Source organism: Phoca vitulina, unplaced genomic scaffold, assembly GCF_004348235.1.
Source record: "Phoca vitulina isolate PV1807 unplaced genomic scaffold, GSC_HSeal_1.0 scaffold26, whole genome shotgun sequence".
Classification (NCBI taxonomy): Eukaryota; Metazoa; Chordata; class Mammalia; order Carnivora; family Phocidae; genus Phoca; species Phoca vitulina.
The window spans coordinates 19,810,703-19,829,288 of record NW_022589729.1 but is presented as its reverse complement, the minus strand read 5'-3'; the positions used below and the strand labels follow the sequence as shown (position 1 = coordinate 19,829,288).

At 54.1% G+C, this 18,586-nt stretch overlaps 1 protein-coding gene across 3 annotated transcripts in view; it reads right to left on the bottom strand.

Moving 5' to 3' along the window:
• PIK3C2B (phosphatidylinositol-4-phosphate 3-kinase catalytic subunit type 2 beta) overlaps positions 1–18,586 on the bottom strand; it is a 63,654-nt gene that overhangs the window by 35,248 nt on the left and 9,820 nt on the right. Inside the window, exons 2-5 of one of the 3 annotated variants that reach the window (XM_032422116.1) lie at positions 5,449–6,481; positions 2,087–2,187; positions 1,313–1,467; positions 869–989 (exon numbers count right to left, since the gene is read on the bottom strand). In XM_032422116.1, the coding sequence (XP_032278007.1) occupies positions 869–989; positions 1,313–1,467; positions 2,087–2,187; positions 5,449–6,393 (1,322 nt within the window). In that variant the 5' untranslated portion in view covers positions 6,394–6,481. Of the gene's footprint in view, positions 1–868; positions 990–1,312; positions 1,468–2,086; positions 2,188–3,587; positions 4,004–4,023; positions 4,315–5,448; positions 6,482–18,586 lie in introns of those variants that run through there. The other 2 variants (XM_032422118.1, XM_032422117.1) reach the window with 2 other exon arrangements.

Here is an 18,586-nt window from a genome sequence, read left to right as displayed (position 1 = left end):
TGAAGCATCCCTGCATCTCGAGCCAGTGGTGGTGCTCATCCAGCACTCCTAAGAACTGAGACCCAGGCCCCTCCTTTCCCCACCGCCAAGGCCTGCTTTCTTTGAGTGGCCAGGGGAAGTGGGCAGTAGGCAGCCAGAGGCTTGGGGAGGAAAGCACATCTCTTTTTTCCTTATCTGCTGCCTTCTGGCTGATTCTAGAGCCTGCCCACAGCCCTACTCCCAGAAGGATGTATTCCCTCCCACTCCCACCCCAGCACCCAGAGCCCCAGGGCAGTGGAAAGGGCAGAGCTGTAGCTGGTCCACATCAGACTTTCTAGGAGGCTGCCTGCTGCCCAGGGCACTGGGTAGAGAGGAGCTGGACGCAAGCCTTTGCTGGATAACCAGCTGCACATGCCAGTGGGGGAAAGGCTTATTGGCAGGGAAACGGGGAAGAGGGAGCAACTGTAATTTTTCCTCTAAGTTCCGCAAGGGCACTTCTGCCCAGTCCTCCATCTGCCCCTGACCATAAAGACACACAATCTAGGAGAAGTAGCCCCTGACAGTCCCCTCCCCCGCCTCGGCCCCACACCCACATCTCTCCACACGCAGACGTCTGCAAGCAGATATGACTTAGTCTTTGCCTGGTCCCAGCTCCAAGCTCTTTCCACAGCAGACTTGGCTCAGAAGCCGGCCAGCCCTGCTGGAAGACAGAGTGCCTGGGGAAAGTGCGACGTGGCTGTGCGTGTGCCCAGAAAGCAGCCGTGGGATCAGGGAGGGGCTGCCAGCCCCAGGCCGTGAGCCCAGCACCACCCCGAGGAAGCCCCTTGACAATCCTACCACGCCGAAGGCAGGTGCCGCTTCCTATGCGCTTTCCCCACAGTTCACTCACTTCTGCAGGAACTCCTCCAGCCCACAGGGCTTCAGCACAAAGTTCCCCACGTCCACATCCCTCAGTTCATCGTGGGTGTAGCACAGAGTCTGGTGGATGAGCAAGTCTACAGTGGAAGAACCTGTACGGGGTGGGGCAGGGGAGCAATGATGGGGGGAGCCGGGGAAAGTGGGGCTCAGCATCCCCACGCTGATCGCCCTATTCCTGGCTAAACATTCTCCAGCACCACGGCTATCCAGATAAAGCAGGCGAACACAGTTTGGGCTCGGGGAAAATGACCGTGGGCCCCTAAAGCTGGCCCCAGAGCCAGTCCCCCAGAGGAGCATCCCCACTGCCCCTCAGGGCCACAGGTGGGGTGGGACTTGAGGTCAAAGGATCCTATAGTCCAGACCACAGCCATCCCTGCTCCACCTCAAAGGATGCTCATCCGCCCTCCCCACTTACAGTTGCAGGTAAAAGTGAGTGGCTCCTGTAGGCTGTCACACAACACGGTCACCTTCAGGTTGACCTCATCCCCAAGGTGCTCTGGGCTCGGGGTGACAGCACTCCAGACATATCCAGTGAGGGAGTAGTCTTGGATGTCAGAGCCAGATCGAAGGCTGTGCAGAAAGAGAGGGAGAAGGACCCTCACTGTGCCTTCAGAAGAGAGCAGTCGAGAAGACACCTGCTGGAACCCTCCCACCCTGAGGCCAAGGTCCCTTCTGTCCCTGCTCAGCCCGGCCCTCCAGGTCTGCAGCCCGGGATTGGGGCAGTGGGGAAGCAGCTCTGGGAAGCCATGTTCTTAACACATTTGCTACAGCTACAAAATGTTTCCCAAGCCCCGCTGCATGGTAGGGACAGTTCTAAGTTCTACAGTGACAAAGCTTTCTATGCTCAATTCAGTGGGAAATTCTCCCAGCTCCATTTCCTTTCTCTTTTAGCTCCAGGTAATATACTCTTTGCTCCATCCAGGGTGCATTTGCTCCTGAGGGCAACCGAGCCTGAAGCCACTGGGATAATTTGTCTGTTGGATCAATGGTTGATAAACTTTGCCCAAAATGTGAAACTTCTAAGATTTCAAAAAGCCCACAAACACCTATTGTAGGAAATACCCCATAGCCGTGAATTGAGATTGATTCAATATGGCTCTTCTTCCTTCCTAGAGAAAAGTTCTGAGTGGGCTGGCCCTCCTCCCCAGCCCCCAGAGCCCTCCCCAACACCCCATTCTTTAACTCTTACACATCCAGCATGTGGCAAAATGCAGCAACTTCCTCATCTCTTTCCTCTGAGACCTCAAACAATTCATGGCCATTGGCAACAGCATGGCGCCGCGAGTCCACCTTTAAGAGAAGAGCAGCTGACTCAGTGCCTTTTCCCTCACGGCACCCCCTTCCCACAGGCTGCTCCCAGATCTAAACCCTGAAACTCTGGGTGTGGAGGCTTTTTAAGCACTGAACATTCAGGGGCACAGGAAAATGTGGGAAATCCGGGAATATCTTTATCTGCTGTCCTAGGAGACCGGGGGGAAAAAAGAGAACTTGAAGCCTTGGCTGAGGCTGGAAGTCTGGGTGGAATGGACAAGAATGTGGCCAAACCTCCCCTCCTAGGGTGGGGTGGGGGCGGCCAGCATCTAATAAGCTCAGCCCAGGCTAGGCAGCACACAGCACTGCCGGTCCCTGGGCTGGCTTTCTGGGGGTGCTCCCAGGGGTGTGGCAGCTATTTGTCTCCATCCCAGCGTGGGGTCCAGGGCCAGTGGGTTGCCCAAACAGTGCCCAGGGAAGCTGGGCCTGGGGCAAAGGCCTCAGCATCCACAGCAAGCCCCAGGGACCCAAAGCAGAGAGAGACCGAGAGCCCTCAGATGGAGGCGGTGACTCCGGCCTGTGCCTTCTCGGTCAATGCGATTTGAGGAAGAAAGCATCAAAGCGGCTTTCCGGGCAGGAGAGAACCTGGAGAAGGCTTAGCTGCTCCTGGCTCCCGAGAGTTCAGCTGGAAGGTCGGGGAGCCTGCCTGGGCCCCACTTCCTACCCGGGAACCTGGGTGTGGTGGGGGGGATTCTCGCAGACCAGACGCGCCCTGTCTCCCAGCACAGGGCGAGTGCTAAAGAAGCCCTCAGCAGCTCTCGGCCAAGGCCCCGCGGCAGGGGCCCTAGGGAGGAGGAAGTGGCAGGGGCAGCTGGGGCCCGGCAGGTTCCTGCCTGACAGGCCAGCCCACGGGGACGCCGCTGCAGCTCAGATGGAGCCCAGTCTGCATCCGGTACCGCGGCCGCGGCCAGCAGCTGCTTCCGGGGAGCGCGGCCTGGGCTCGGAGCAATGCCTCACCTCTCGCCCTCCCGCTGGCTGTCCTCCTGTCCTCCCGGCCCCCAGGGCCCCACGGCAGCCACTGAGCGCCTCATCTGAATATCCAAATTGTTTCCTCTGAGTGACCCCTCTCATTAGCCTTGCTCCCAGGGTGAGTGTGGAGGGGTGCAGAGGGGAGGGCGCAGCGGGGGCGGTTGGCACGTGAGGCCCTTGCTCTGCCAAGTTCCAGCCTGTGTCCCACTCACAGCAACAGTGCCAGTGTCAGCAATTAACCCACAAAAGTGAGGGGGGGACAGAGACAGAGAGACAGAGAGACAGAGAGACAGAGAGACAGAGAGAGGAGGGGAAGGCGAGGGGGATAGAGAACAGAGTGGCTACTGAAGGCCATTTCCATGCCCTTCAGTACCACCCCCTGGCTCCGTAAGAAAACAAAAGCCACTTACATCTGCGCGGCTGGCAGGCCCTGGTGGCATCACCCGACGCCGGCTGGGGGGGTCTGCCGGGCAGAGGCTCGCAGCGGGGGCACCAGGCTGGCATTTGGAGCCGACCAATTCCAGAGCCGGCTCCGCAGGCCTGGGATAAGGAGGGTCCCTCCGTCTGAAAGCCCGGTGGAGGCGGGGTGGCGGGATGGGCCGAGGGTCCGAGAGGCCCCCCCGCTCGGTGGGATGAGCCCCCACCCCGAGCTGAGGGGGGGACGACCAAGGCCGCATTCCCCCCCTCCCCAAGAACTGGCAAGAGCTTTTTGCTCTGCCCTAGCTTCTTCAAGGACACTCTGGACCAAGCTCCCCCCAGAACCCTGGTGACACGCAGGGGTTAGGGGAAGGGTGCAGTGGTGGAAGGAGGCAAGAGAGATAGGGAGCGACAGAGGTGACCACCTACCCGGGTGACCTGACTCTGAGCAGGCTCCGCTCTGGGTGAGGAACTGGGAGCTGGGAACAGGAATCTCCCTGTCCCTATAAATAGCGGGAGCAGCCCCACCTCTCGGAGCAGGGCCTTTAAAAAGCCCTGAGCTCCAGAGTCGTGACTTCTCCCAGAAGCCGATTCTGCTTTGGGGGACTCTCTTAGCAGAAGCACAGGAAGGAAGGACCACGTGACTTTCCCAGAGTTGTGAAGGATCCCAATTGCTGGGACACAGGGCGGGAAAGCCCCCGTGTCTCTTAGACAATGGATAAGGAGGAAACAGGGATGGAATGAAGTGGAATGCTGTTCCTACGGAAGCCACTGGCTGTAAGATACCTCTTGACTCCCTCTGGGGTCCGGGCCTCCAGAACCAAGGGTGAAACTCCAAGTGGCCTCAGGTCCCACCCATGGAGATGCTGCTGACACTCTTTTAAACCAGAAAAAAGATCAAAGCTGTCCTGGAACCTACCCCATACTTCCGTGTGGCTACTTCGCTATTTTATACTGTGTACGGATAAAAGCAAAATGATCATTGTCACACTGCATATCTTTTCTAAATATTTTCACTGTGAAAGCAGGTGGCCGGTGGGGATGGCTGTGCAACAATGTGAATGTTGCTCATGTCACTGAACTGTACACGTCAGATTGGCCAAGATGGTAAATCTTGTTCTGTATAGTTCCCCACAGTAAGAGAGAGAGAAGGAGAGAGAGACAGGCAGAGAGACAGAGGGAGAGATAGAAATAGAACCAAAGGGACAGAGAGGAGACAGAGAGAAAAAGGCAGAGACAGAGGGGGTAGAGAGACAGAGAGACGGAGACACTGAGAGACAGAGGGAGACAGAAGAAGACAGAGAGCAAGAACCAGCAAGCTTTGGAACAAGAGAGACCAGAGCTGTGTGCCTTGGACTATCCAGTCCAGGATTGTTGAGGGGTCTGGACCGGGGTCTGGTGACCAGCGAGCACTAAACACTGGTTAATGCCATGATTGAGCCTATCACCACGCAGCACTTTGGGCAAAGCAGGTCAGAAAGCAGAAGCAACCTGCTCCAGTCCACAAGGCCATTTGGCCACAGAGTCACCACGAATCCCCTCAGCCCAGTACCATCCTTACCTCCGGAAGTGAGCACATGCTAGGAACCAAGATTCCAAAACACCTGCCCCCCGCAAGGGCTGTTTGGGCACAAAACTCAGCCCTGAAAAGGAGCTCCATCTCCCCTGGTGCCCCTCTTCCTCTCCCCAGCCAGGGCCCAGGGGCCAGAAGACAGGGGCAGAGGGGAGGAGAGGACTAACGGGGTGAGTGGGTAGCAGATTTGGATTTGGAACAACAAAGATGAAAGAAGGACTACTCTGTTTCCCGGATGGTGCTTGGAAAGGAGAGCAGAAGGAACGCAACGAGGTCCTCACCGGAGCGGCGGAGATCCGGCGGTTCTTGCCTGGGGTCTTATTTTTCCCGTTGGCGTAGCGGGAGGTATAGGTGCGCGGCGGCACCTGAGGGGGCATGGTCTTGCTCCGGGCCACGGGTTTCCCAGGAGTGTCCTTGCCGCCGAAGTCCAGGGGCCCCCGGCCCTCCTTCCAGCCCCTGGTGGTGTCACGCAACATCTCCGCATCGTAGGTGGACTTTAGGTTGAGCCGCGTGATCGCATCATTGATACCGTCATAGTCCACAGGCCCCAGGAGGCGTCCCGGACCCCCACCCCCCCGCTCCTCTTCCTCCTCTAGGATGCGACGCCCCAGCAGTTTGCCCGGAGGTTGCTCTACCAAAGAGAACGTGTTGATGTCATTGGACTGGGAGATCTTGGAGGATGAGGGAGACCCCTTTCTGGGAGGCAGCGGAGGGGTGTCCCAGATAGAGACGCGGGGAGGCAGAGGAGGTGGGGACAGTTTCTTGGAAGAGCCATCTATGTCCCCTGGTCCTATGTCCCCCGGGGACAAAGAGAGCCCCTCATCTGAACCATCAAAGATGTAGAGATAGTCTCGAGCCAGAGAGCCTTTGGGCCAGGGATCTGGGCCAGGCTGGGAGCCCTGGGAGGTAGAGTGGTTGGATAACCCTTCCTGCGGGGAGAGTGAGTTGTAATTGAGGGTAGGATCGGAGCCAGAAAGACCACGTAAGAGCTTGAGGTCCTTCTGCCTTCCTGCCGGCTTGCTGTAGAAGTCTAGGACGGGCTCTTCCCAGCTGATGAGAGAGGAGTCTGTGTTCTGCTTGGCTCTGCTCTCCTCCTTGTCGTGCCGGAGCCGGGACAGCGCGTCGTACTCCATCTGCAGGGCTTCGGCCATGGCCAACTCCTTGCGGCTGATGCCCACCGACTCCAGGGACTTCCAGTGTTCCCCATTGCCCTGAGTCGAAGACATGGTGAGGACAGGGAGCGGAGGAGACAAGGAAGTCTTCTACTTCCTCCCAGTGTCAGGTGTACAGGATTCTGGCATGGTGTCTGGGCACCTGCAGGTGAGGGGTTAAAAATATCATTCAGCCACAAAAAGACTTGAACTAATTATGTGACCTGGGTGACATAATCTGGGCCGCTGCCTGCTTCTCCAGTGGCTACAACAGATGGAAAGAAACAAAAAGATGGAGAAAAAGAGAGATACCAACACAACTCTACTGAATACATCCATCCACCTTTCCATTCATCTACAGATGTCTGGTCCTTTGCTCCCACCCTCCTCTCTCTCCCGTGTATCCCGAGGAAAGAAGGAGGCATCTCGCATCAGCCAAGAGAAGATGGAAACAGGGGCTCTTTGATCCGTTTAAAGAGGACCGTTCTTGGGGTGCCTGGGTGGCTCAGTTGGTTGGGTGTCTGCCTTTGGCTCAGGTCATGATCTCGGGGTCCTGGGATCAAGCTCCACATCGGGCTCCCTGCTCGCAGGGAACCTGCTTCTCACCCTCCTCCCTGCTCATGCTCTCTCTCACTGTCTCTCTCTCAAATAAATAAATAAAATCTAAAACAAACAAACAAAAAAATAAATAAAATAAAGAGGACAATTCTCATACACTGGTGGGGAATGTGAAGTGGGGCAACCACTTTGGAAAACAGGCAGCCTCTTGAAAAGGTAAACATCCACCTACCATATGACTCAACTATCCCACTCCTAGTCACTTATCCAAGAAAAATGAAAGCACATGTCTGCACAAAGACTCATATATGCATATTCATGGTAGCCTTATTTGTCATATCCCCAAACTGGAAACCCAGGTCTGTCCATCAACAGGGGAATGAATTAAAAAATGTGATTATGTCCACAAAATGACACTAACTTAGCTACAAAAAAGAATGAATTACTGACACATACACTAACATGGATGCATCTCAAAATAACTATATCTGAGTAAAAGAAGCCAGACAAAAAAGCACGAATATGTAGGATTCCATTTATATAAAATCCTGGAAAATGAAAACTATCTACAGTGACAGAAAGCAGATCAGTGGTTATCTGGGAAGGAGGGAAAAGAGAGATGGATGACAAAGAAGCTTAAAGGACACTTTTGGGGATGACAAATATATTCATTAGATTGTGGCAATGGTTTCACGGCTATATAAATATGTCACAACTTAATCGGATTGTATGCCTTAAATAGGTACAGTTTATTGTATGTCCATTATACCTCAATAAAGCTATAAAGTGAAAGAGAGTCCAAGGAAACAGACCTTGTAACCACTCAGACTGCACTAAGATCCTCCCCAAATACACCAACATGAGCAATAAAACAAAGCCTGGCAACAGGTGAGAGCCAGGTACCTGATGGATTACAGGCGTGCCATATGCATTCCCCTTGGCCCTCAGGAAGCCGGGCAGGAAGGCAGGAACCCCAGGCCAGCTGGTCCTGGCTGCAAGCAGCCCCCTTCACACACTCCAGAGTTGGTATCCTTTTCTTTAGAGGCCATGACACAAAGATGGCACTGAATGAACGGTTGTTGCAACAAGGCTAGCCTGGCCCAGCAGTTCTCAACCCTGGTTACCCATTAAAAACACCAGGGGCACTTTTTAAAAGTGCTGATGCCTGGGTACTCTTAAGAGATTCTAATTTAATTGGTCTGCGGTAGAGCAGTGGTATTTTTTAAAACCCCAGGAGATTCTGGTCTACAGCCGAAGCTGAGAACCACAGACTTCTGTGTGTATATGGTTCAGATTAGGTTGGGGGAGGCGAGTGTGAAGTGGCCACTTCTGACCCTTAGCGCCAGCAGCCAAGAAGTTCACGATTTCATACAATTCCCAAAAATGATTCATTGTATTGTACGGCTTTACCCAGCAGGTAATCAACATGAAGCATGTTGTTCCTAAAAAAAGAAATCTGAAAATATCAAAAGGAAAAAAGGTTCAGGTAGATACTCGGGCGGCAAGCTCTAGCAGGTCCCAAATGAGTTAGGACAAAGGTATCCCTTGACCTGAGGTGCCTGCCCAGGACCCTGGTGTCTCCGTCAGGGCCAGGCTCAGAACCCTGGCCTGGAGGGCTGAGGCTAGCTTAGAGAATCTTAGCAAGTAGTTCCCCAAAGATTGAATAGCCCAAGCCCAGTCTCGGGGCATAGCCAGTGGCTCTCTGCCTGTGGAGTTTGTCCCCCTTCAACAACTCCTTATAGATTACTTTTTACCCCCAGAGGGTAAGAGGGAGTCTTACCATTTGAAATTCAAAGGAATTGGATGAGCAGATGGAGAAACCCAGAACACAGCTCCTGGGACTTGGGAAACTGGTCCCAGGAAAAGGTCCTAGTACTTTAGACAGGAGACACCAGATAAATGCTCCAAGCTGGACCAAGCCTTTTATTCCAGAGAGTGTTAAGACTAGGGGCCTCATTTTTGGTCACACACACACACACACACACACACACACACACGGCTGTCTCCTCTCTGGCTGCACAGTTTCCTGGACTCTGCCATTTCTGGGCTTCTCTGTCCTTCCAGAAGTCAGGTCAACCTGTGCTCCCAGCTGTCCTTGGTGTCACAATCTCCAGGAGGCATTCCCATCAGCAGTGAACACCAGGGACATCGAGTGTGACTGGGGTCCTGTCACCAGGACAGCGGGGACGTGCCCTGAACACCTGCTGTCCTGGGATGAGGCTGATGCTCAGGAATCCCGGGGGGGAGTGGGGGGGGGGGGGGCCTCTGTTCCCACGGGCAACTCGGCCCCTGAGCATCTCTGCGCTCCAGTCGGGGCCTGAGGCTAATTAATTAGTACATTGATTCTGGGACCCCAGGCTCAGTGCTGCTTCCCTGGAGCTCAAGGCCCATAGGGATATGACACACCGTCCCTGTGCTCTCAGGGCTGGCCTGTCACCCACCTCCAAAGAGGCTGGACCTCTGCTGAGAGTCTTCTGTCCCAACCCAGGGCCACAGGGCCTGTGACCTCAGGGACAGAGTCCCTCTTACCTTCACCTCTTCTCCACTCAGATGTGGGACCTCTGACAGAACCTTCTGGGTCTGGTTGGCCTAGGGTAATAGAAATTCCTTCTTCTAGTCATGGGTGGCTGAAGGAACAATTGCTCTGTCCTGAACATGCTGAACACAAGGCACAGGGAGTAGAGCTGTGCCACCCCTGAGTCCAGTGTGATCCCAAATCTTTCCTTTCTGGAGGCTCTGTCTGGCTTTGGTAATTCCATCTCTGGTATGTCTCTAAAGCTCATAGGAACAGCTTCTTCTTGGGTTTCATTGGGCACTGCATCAGGCTTTTTAACCTGCAGGACCAGACCCGTGATACACAACTCATGACTATAATAATAATAACAAATCAAATGATTTTAGAAACAAGTTTATAGACCCCTATTCAACTGAAAACAGAAGGCATTTCTTTTCCATTGTTTTTCCATCCATGCTTTTAACCCTAAATTCCATCCATTTTCTCTCTGCAATAAACAGAGATCTGACCACCACCACCACCAACAAAAAGACGCCTAAGTGGCTTAGTTGGTTAAGTTGTCAACTCCTGATCTGGACTCAGATCATGATCTCAGGGTCGTGAGATGGAGCCCCATGGCAGGCTCTGCGCTGGGTGTGGAACCTGCTTGAGATTCTCTCTCCCTCTCCCTCTGCCCCTCCCCAACTCCCCACTTGCATGCGTGCTTTCTCTCTCTTAAAAAAATAAATAAATAAATAAAGATTTGCCTTCCTTCCACCAGGCACCATTATGAAAAGGAAAACTGAAGCCATCGGAAATATTCTAACTTCCTGCCTCTCTTACACACCAATTTATCCACACTTGCATGCAGTCTCCCTTTCTTCCTTTCAGTCTCAGGGGAAGTGGGTTCCTGCCTCCTGCTGAGGTACGACCTTCTTGTGCTCTTGCCCCATTCACTGGATCTCCTCCAGGAGGATGCCCCATGAACTTCCCTTCCCTCTGCTGTACCTTCACCTCTTCTCCTTACTGGGGTCTCTCTCTTCAGCACATAAACATGTTAAGGCTGCTTCTAGCCTTAAAAACAAAGAATGAAAAAACAAAACAAAACAAAAAACCCTACACCCTAAGCACTTTCTCTTGCCTTTTGCCCTCTAGCCAGTACCTTCTCTGTCTTCCTTCCCAGCTAAGCTCTACAAGAGCACAAGACACGTGAACTTTCCCAATTCCCGTTTACCCTTCAATTCACTGTAATCTGGCTTCTGTCCCCATCCTTCTACGAAAACTGCCCCAGCAACAATGCCCAGGGCCATCCAGTTCCACAGGTCTTTTTTTTTTTTTTTTTAGATTTTTATTTATTTATTTGTGAGAGAGAGAGAGAGAGAGAGAGAGCATGAGCAGGAAGAGAGGGGGCAGAGAGAGAAGCAGACTCCCCGCCGAGCAGGGAGACGAGGGGCTCGATCCCCGGACGCTGGGATCATGACCTGAGCCAAAGGCAGACACTTACAGGGCTGAGCCACCCAGGTGCCCCTCCACAGGCATTTCTATCTGCCCAGACATGGCTACTACATTTCGCTCTCCAGACCCTTTCCTTCTTCCCTAAACCCTCTACCCCTTGGCTTCCATGACACTACTTTTTTCTTGTTCTCCCCCTCCTTCTTGGTCCTGCTCTTCCTTTGTCCACCCCTGAAATGTTGGTGTTGGCTCAGGACTCCATTCTCAGCCACCGTTTACACCCTCTGCTCGGGCAACCTTGTCTCTCATCTCCTATTCGTTCCACTCATGTGTCAGAGCGTATCCAAAGGGGTATCTCGCCCCTCAAGTTTATATGCCCACCCATATCTCAAGCCCCAAATGTCCACAACTGAACTACCACCTTGTCCTTCCCCTTCCCACCACCTCTCCTCTCTCCTGGTTCCCCACCTCAGCAAAGGGCACCAGCCAGTCGTCACCCAAGCTAGAAACCCGACAGCCACTCCAGATTCGTCCGTTGCCTGGCCCCCACAGCCAGTCACCAAAGTCTTCCTCGTGAAGCGACTTTTCCTCATGAGTATTCCCGAATCTAGTCGTTCCCACTATCCCAAGGGCAGCAGCCCTCATTGAGCCCTTATCTTCTCCCATTTGAGCTATTGTAATAGGCTCCTAACAGTTCTTCCTCCTAATCTGCCCCTCCTTAAGGCATTCTCCCCAGAACAGCCAGAGGGCTCTTTCTAACAGGTAAACCTGATCATCCCACTCCCTGTTTCCACCCCTTCAAAAGCTCTCTATTTGCTTCCTTTACAAATCCTTTATCACCTGCCCTATCTTCCTCTCAGCCATTCATTGCCAGGTACTCAATACCTCCCTGTTTTGCTCAACATCTTCCTTCCCCTGGGCATGCCCTTCCCAAATCACTCTTGCTTTCAGCATGTGGGACTCAAGTAACTCACCCAGCTGACTTTGCTCAGACATCACGTTCTCCAGGAAGCTTTCTCTGAACCCCCAGATTGGACTAAGGGCTGCTTCTTTATGCTCCCAATAGTACCCTTTACATACCTCAAATACAGTCTTAAAATAGTATATTCAAAATTAAATAGATATGGATCTGTCACCCCACCACGACCACCATTACGCTCCTTAAGTTCCAAATTCACCTCATTTCCCTTGAGAAACGTACTTGAAATGGGATGGAAAGACAGCACTTTCTGGTGGAAAGGGTTTTTAGACATAAGACCAGTGATCAGGAGGCAGCTGGTGCCCTTCCTTGGGTCCTACAAACACGGGACTGGGTATCACCTCACTGGGCTGGGTTTGGCATCTGTAAGGACAGGGTGGGTGGACAGACAAGACCACCCCACAAAATGCCTTCCAGCTCTGGGCCTCTGATTCTAACCCATTGGTTTCCTTGAGTCAAATTTCTCAGAGGACTCCAAAGTCACATCCCAGAGCAGCCTTAGCCCTGGGAGGAAAGAGAAGAAAGGCCCACAGGCGATCCAGCAGGCCTGGCTCCTGAGGTTCTTCCAAAACTGGAATTCAGACAAGGAAAGCCGAGCTACTCCCCTCTAACCACCGTCCCCTGGCGCCTGGCCAGGACTCCACCAGACTGCGTGTCAGCCGTGCAGAGAAGGAGGCCCAGCCTGCTGACAGGTCCCCCGCGCCAGGGGCCACACTGGCTCTGCTCACTCTGATGCTGAGGGACCCGAGGTGAGGAGGCGGACAAGCAGCAGGACCAGGAGAGCCACCCCCGACGGTGGAGTGAAGGTACAGAGCGGCAGCCATGCGCAGCAGGGGGGAAAGACAGAAGTCAGGAGCAACATTCCCAACAACCTGGAGCTGGAGTGAGCTGGCTTCCTCGAAGAACTCAAGCCCCAAATTTCAGTTTCTGGGACGGGTGGGGAGACACAAAGCAGTTTAGGAATCAGATTCCCGCCTCCCCCTCCCCTTCCCCAATTCAGCTCCCTCTCCCCCAGCCTCTGCTGGGTTGACAAATTAGAAATTGCTCTGTTCCCTTAGTCCTCAAGGGCTCCCAGGGATTCTGGAAAAAATTCACGTAGGTCCCAGGAAAGAGGTGGGGTGGGGAGGGCCGGGGTCTCTGCAGCCCATCCAGGAAGAGAGAGCTGGGGCCAGTACTACGGTGTTGCACAACTCCAGGGGGCAGCCACACACTGGAGTCTATATGAGTGCCACCCTCTGACCACAGCAAAGAGAACCATGAGAATGGCACCCCCTGGAGTTGTCCACCCTGGTGGCACTGGCTGTGTTCTTTTCTCAGGTCCATCTTTCAGAGAGCAGATGCAAATTGTCCGGGAGACCACTCTCAGCCAGGTTCCCTTCACCACCCACCCGCAAGCGCTCACTGTCTACACCTCCCCACATCGGCGCGCTCTCTTTCTCCGCTTAACCATTTGCAAGGAAGATGCAAGCACTTCACCTCTAAACACTTCAGCCTGAATCTCTGAAGAACTAGGACACTTCCCTACATAAACATGACGCCGTTAGGACACCCACAACATTTAAGGTTGACACGATAATATTATCTAATACACAGCCCACATCTGAACGCTCACAATTGTCATCTGGGAAGTTTTTCACCAAACGTACGGATTCCGGGCCCCTCGTCTGGAGGGTCTGACTCAGCAGGGTGAATCCATGGACTCTGACCATTTCAAAGCCTCCCAAGCAATACAGATACGCTGCCAGGTTTAACCCTACGGACCACAGTTTCAGAACTGCCAGGAAGACAAGAGGCAAGTGGGGGGAAGGGGACCCCACCAAGCCCCAGGCAGTCAGCTGGTGAAGGAAGAGGGCATGCTTATGGGTGAGCAGGTCGGTGCCAGGGTCTAGGCAGCACCAGGCACCAGCAAGGATGGCTGGAGGCCAGCGGGGGAGGAAACGGGGTCAGGGCAGAGCCACACAATGGTCTGGAGTCAAGGGCGGAGAGAAAGGAGAGGACACTCCCGCTAGTGAACTGGCTCTGCTCAGTCCCTGTGCCAGAGAGGGTGGGGCCCCAGGGGCCAGCAGTGATCCCAGCTGTGGGCAGAGCGGGCCTCCTGCTGCCTGGTGAGAGGGTGCCTTTTCAGAATGGCTCTGCTCAGCCTGATGGGTCTGGGTCATCTCCTCCCACCCAGACCCACAGAACTGAATCTTGATGGCCACTGAGTACCAGCTACATGGCAGGCGCCATGCTTGTCCTCGAAGCATTCAGATGACCTCAGCACAGTTCCAGGGAGCTTACCATCTAGCACAGGTGACAGGCGTAAATAATTCAATCCCCTCCCTCCCTTGGGGCACAAAGCAGGGAAGCACCACATGTCTTGGCAGGGAACATGGAGAGCCGTCAAGCAAGATGGTAAAAAAACATATGAAGGGTCTCAAGCCCCCAGCCTTGGGCATCCCACCTTTTAGCAGTTTTTAATAATGGAAGAGGACTTAGTTCTAGGACTACCTAGGAAGGGACCTTCAGCACCTCCTCTCAGAATAAATGGGTCAAGGAGTTAGAAGCCATTCAGACTTAAACCCTTTGGCTTCCAGAGTTTTGTCTTCAGAGGACCCCTGCCCCTCTCCACCCCCCAACACCCACACTCACCCACACCCAAAATCCCACTGGCTTTGTAGCCAGGGACCCATCCCCCACCCCTTGCTCCATATACCTGCTGCTGGGCTGACCCACCTACCATGCCCCTGCCCCCACCCCCACCCCCAGAGGCTCAGCTTTAGCAGGGAAGGTTAGCGTGCCTTGTGTCACGAATCCAACAGGCAAGTGTATCTGAAAGGTCAACTCCCTGTCTCCCTCCAACAGATAATCCACCTGATCCTGGCTTCTGCATTGAAAACCTATAGGTTGTGCACAGGTCTGCGAGCTTCTTTGATGTCAGGCCCATCATTGGATCACATGCACCAATAAGGTCTTTTTCTTATCTATGTTCCCTCTCTGTGGCTATCACTTGGTTCCAAGTGTGGGAAGACAGAAAACGACTGTCTGTGCTTTTTTCCTACTCACCCAGCCCCTCTCTAGCATCCTCTTGGCCAGATTAAAGCAGCCCCACATGGTTCAGTCTTTGCTATTGGAATTTAACTCTCCATCCCTGGATTCCCTGGGCCTACCCTGGACATTCCACTCATTTGAAGCCAAAGTTGATACCAGAGTTAGTAGAGGGCTCTCTGGGTCCTAGGAGCGCAGAGACGGGTGCTCGGAGCCTGTGTGACATGGCTAGATAGGGCTGGGTTTGCATTCAGAGCCTGAGAGTCCTCAATCCCAGCTCAGAAACCATGGGTGCAATTGGTTCTGTACACACACACACACACACACGCCCTGAAAATCACCGATCCTACCACAAACCCTGCAGATTGAGGACTTGAGTAAGAAGAAAGTCAGGGATGGAAGAGTTCAGGCAGCTCGTGGCTCCTTTCAAAACTTTCCTTCCTAGAGCTCTCGATGTAGATCAGACACTGGGAGCTGGCAGTCAGCTGAATGGAACCCCTGGCAAAGAAGGAAGAAAGGTCTTGGCAGCATGTGGCTCTCTACTCCAGGAACCATCCCAGGAGCCAGAGCAGCCACATCTCCTCTCTGTCTGGTCTGAAACTCCAACCCCCACACCAACCCCCCCCCCCCCACCAACCCTCCCCACCTGCCCTGAGCCACCGCAGCCCATAGAACCAGCCCTTCTAGTTCTGATCAGCTGGGTTCCCTGCAAGCAGCACGGTGGTTAAGAATTACTCTTCCAGCTTTCTTGGCCCTCCAGAGAAAGGCAGTGGGACAGGATGGCGGTGGGGACAGGGAGGGGAGGAAGGAGCTCCCTGGGGTGACCTTCCCTGGCCAATCCTGGTCTCCAGCTGAGAGGATTCCTAAGGAAAGCTCTTTACAAACAAGATTCACACCAGCCCATCCTGTGTCAGAAAAACCACCCCAACATTGCCAAACACCAGCATCTAAAAAACCTTAATCTCTCTGAGGGTATGGAAGACCCCATGAAGTATAAAGGAAGCCCCTCCGGGAGGAGGATGTAAGAAAGTGGGTGGCGTGGGGGATGGGCACACAGCTGCCCTCACGGCCTTTGCCTCCTCTCTTCAGCTCTGCTACACAGTGCCATTTGCTTCTTGCAAACCGAGGCCTCCCGCAAGGCCTGTGCTGTCCCCTGTCACCTGCAGCTCGATCTCCAGTCCAGCTTCCCCAGCTTGCGTCCATTGGAATCCAGTTCTCCAGGATTCCTGTGTGGGCTGGGGAAACTCCCTGGAGGTGGCCAGCCCATTAAACAGAATCCAGAAAGCAGGTCACTACTGTTCCCATCCAGCCATGTCACCAAAGGGAGAACAGAACACACCAGTCTCTCTGCTCTGCCCGGAGGACCCACCGGAGGGAAGAGATGAGAGGCAGTGTGGAGACACCTCACTGCTCCCGTGCTCTTGCCCCAAGTCCTCATGCGGGACTCAAGGCCTCCTGGGCTGGGCGGGGCTAACCCATCAGAGTCTGCAAGAAGGACGGAGCAGCGCTTCACATTATGGCCCGAGCCCATGGCAAGGGGAGGGGGTGTATCTTGGGGTAACTGCAGAGGCACTGGACTAACCAGAGTGCACTGAATAATGCCAGTGGGACCTCCTCCAGAAGGACATCCTTGTTGGGGATCAGAGCTTGGATTTTTAGGGAGCATTTCCAATGAATTCAATGCTAACAATGCTTTGGTTGTTTTCTGGTAGCAACTTCTTAGACATCTGAAAGGCTCTCTCTCTTCTCCATGACAGGGTCCTCCTGCCTATTAGAGACGAGCATACCGAGGCCCACTAAGGGTCAGTGACTTTGCCCTGGGTTTCACACTGGAGCTGCGGCAGAGTGGGGAAGGGTCCACAGACCCGATGTGGGGAAGCTACATGGTGCTGACACTCAGGAACAACCCTGACCCCAGGCCTGGGCTGTCCCCCAACAAGTACACGCCTGGCCCAGATGCGCCAGAACCCCAGGATGAGGATGAGAAGGACCCGGAAAACTGGTCCCCAGAATGATCCTGCACACAGAGTGCAGAAAGTGGGGCCGGCAGCCCCCATGCAGTGGTGCTGTCCGTGGGAAGGTTGGGGGCGAGTGCCTGTAAGCCTGAGTGAGAGAGCCGGGGGCAGGGACAGGCTGTGTGGGCAGTGGGCTGCCGGCAGCTGAGAGCCACCTGCTTGGCTGGGAGGAGGGCAAAAGGAGTCAAGCAGAAAAAGGCTGAGCTAGTCTTCCATGGGAACCTGAGCTGAAGCCCAGACCCCACACACACGCCCAGGGCCAGCTCCCTGCTCCCTCCGGGTAGGAAGGCTCTGCACACTCCACGAGCCCTGCCCACTGTCTCTCTGCCAACATAGTCCCTAAACCAGCAATCTAGACACGTGATCTGATAATAAAGAGTGTCTTCAGTTAGTGCTAACTCCCCTGATCAAGAAAATTTCTGATAAACTAGTCATTCTCAGGGTCCTGAAGCCATGGTATCACACAAACTACACATACATCCACACCTTCCCCCACGCACCCCACACCACTCACTCCCTTCCCCGTGCACCCTCCACATCCCCTGAGACCTAGCTCTTCCACATCCTCCCTCCCCACCCTACACACACCCCTACATGCACCCCACACTCTCCATGCCCCGCATACCTCCTACAACCCCCCACACCCTGCACAATTACCCACATCTGCCCCTGCATACCCCCATACCTTCCCCCCCCCCCACACACACACATCTCCTCCACCTTGCTCCCACCCTCATCAGCTCCCTGAGGAGGAGAGGGGAGGGGAGGAGAGGAAGCCGGCTTAGACACCATGAAGTCACAATCTTAGTGTCACTGGCAAAGAAGTCTGAGAAAAGTAGACAGAAGGTTGAACCCGGAAGAAAAAGGGAAACAGGAACTTTCGGCTCCTGGGCCTTCCCCGTCCACATTCCAATACACTGGAGGCAGGCCCGCAGGGCACCAGGAAGCCAGAATGCCAGGGAAGGGACACCAGGCAGATGAGCCCAGGAGGGCCTTGGCCCAAAGGCCACCTAGCTTCTGGCAGGCCTCAGAGGTGGTCGGTTATTTCTTAAGACAGGGCACACTAGAGAGGCCCTGGGGGTCCCTGCAGACCAGAGTGGGAAAGGAAAGGAAAGGGGTGCCCCTCTCAAGCAGCCCCCATCTTACAGCCCAGAAAAAAAAACCCACACATACAAAGAAAACACTCTGAACATCTGATACTAATTTACACAGGGGTGTTAGAGGCCAAGGTGTTAGTCCCACCCTGGGACATTGAACATTTACATTTAAAAAGCAGAGTCTGAGGAGAGGAGTGCCCAACCCAACCCATTCTGGAAGTGGTAAGGGAAATTTCTAGTGGCCTGGGAGGAAGGATCCATTAAAAGGTAGGCGGGGTGGATCTCTGGTGCTGTCCGTGCCTCTTCAAGGCTTCTCTGGTCTCAGTGCCTGAGGCCCAGGCGTCTCTTGCCCCTGTCCAGAACACGTGTCCCCCTCAGTGCGGCCCAGCAGGCAGCTTGTCTCTAAGTCACTGCCCCCTCCAATCCCAGGCCTTGGCTACTGTCAGCCAAGATCGACCCAAGCGGCCACCGGCCTTCCCCCATAGCCACGAAGTTCCCCTCCACTTTTCCTGGTAACAGCCAGGATATCCTGCTCAGGGTCAGCTAAGGACACTGAACCTAGAAAGAGACCAAGGATTCCATTTTACCCAGGCCAAAGAAGAAACCACACTCGGAATGCAGAGCCCTGAGAGGGAACTAAGATTGA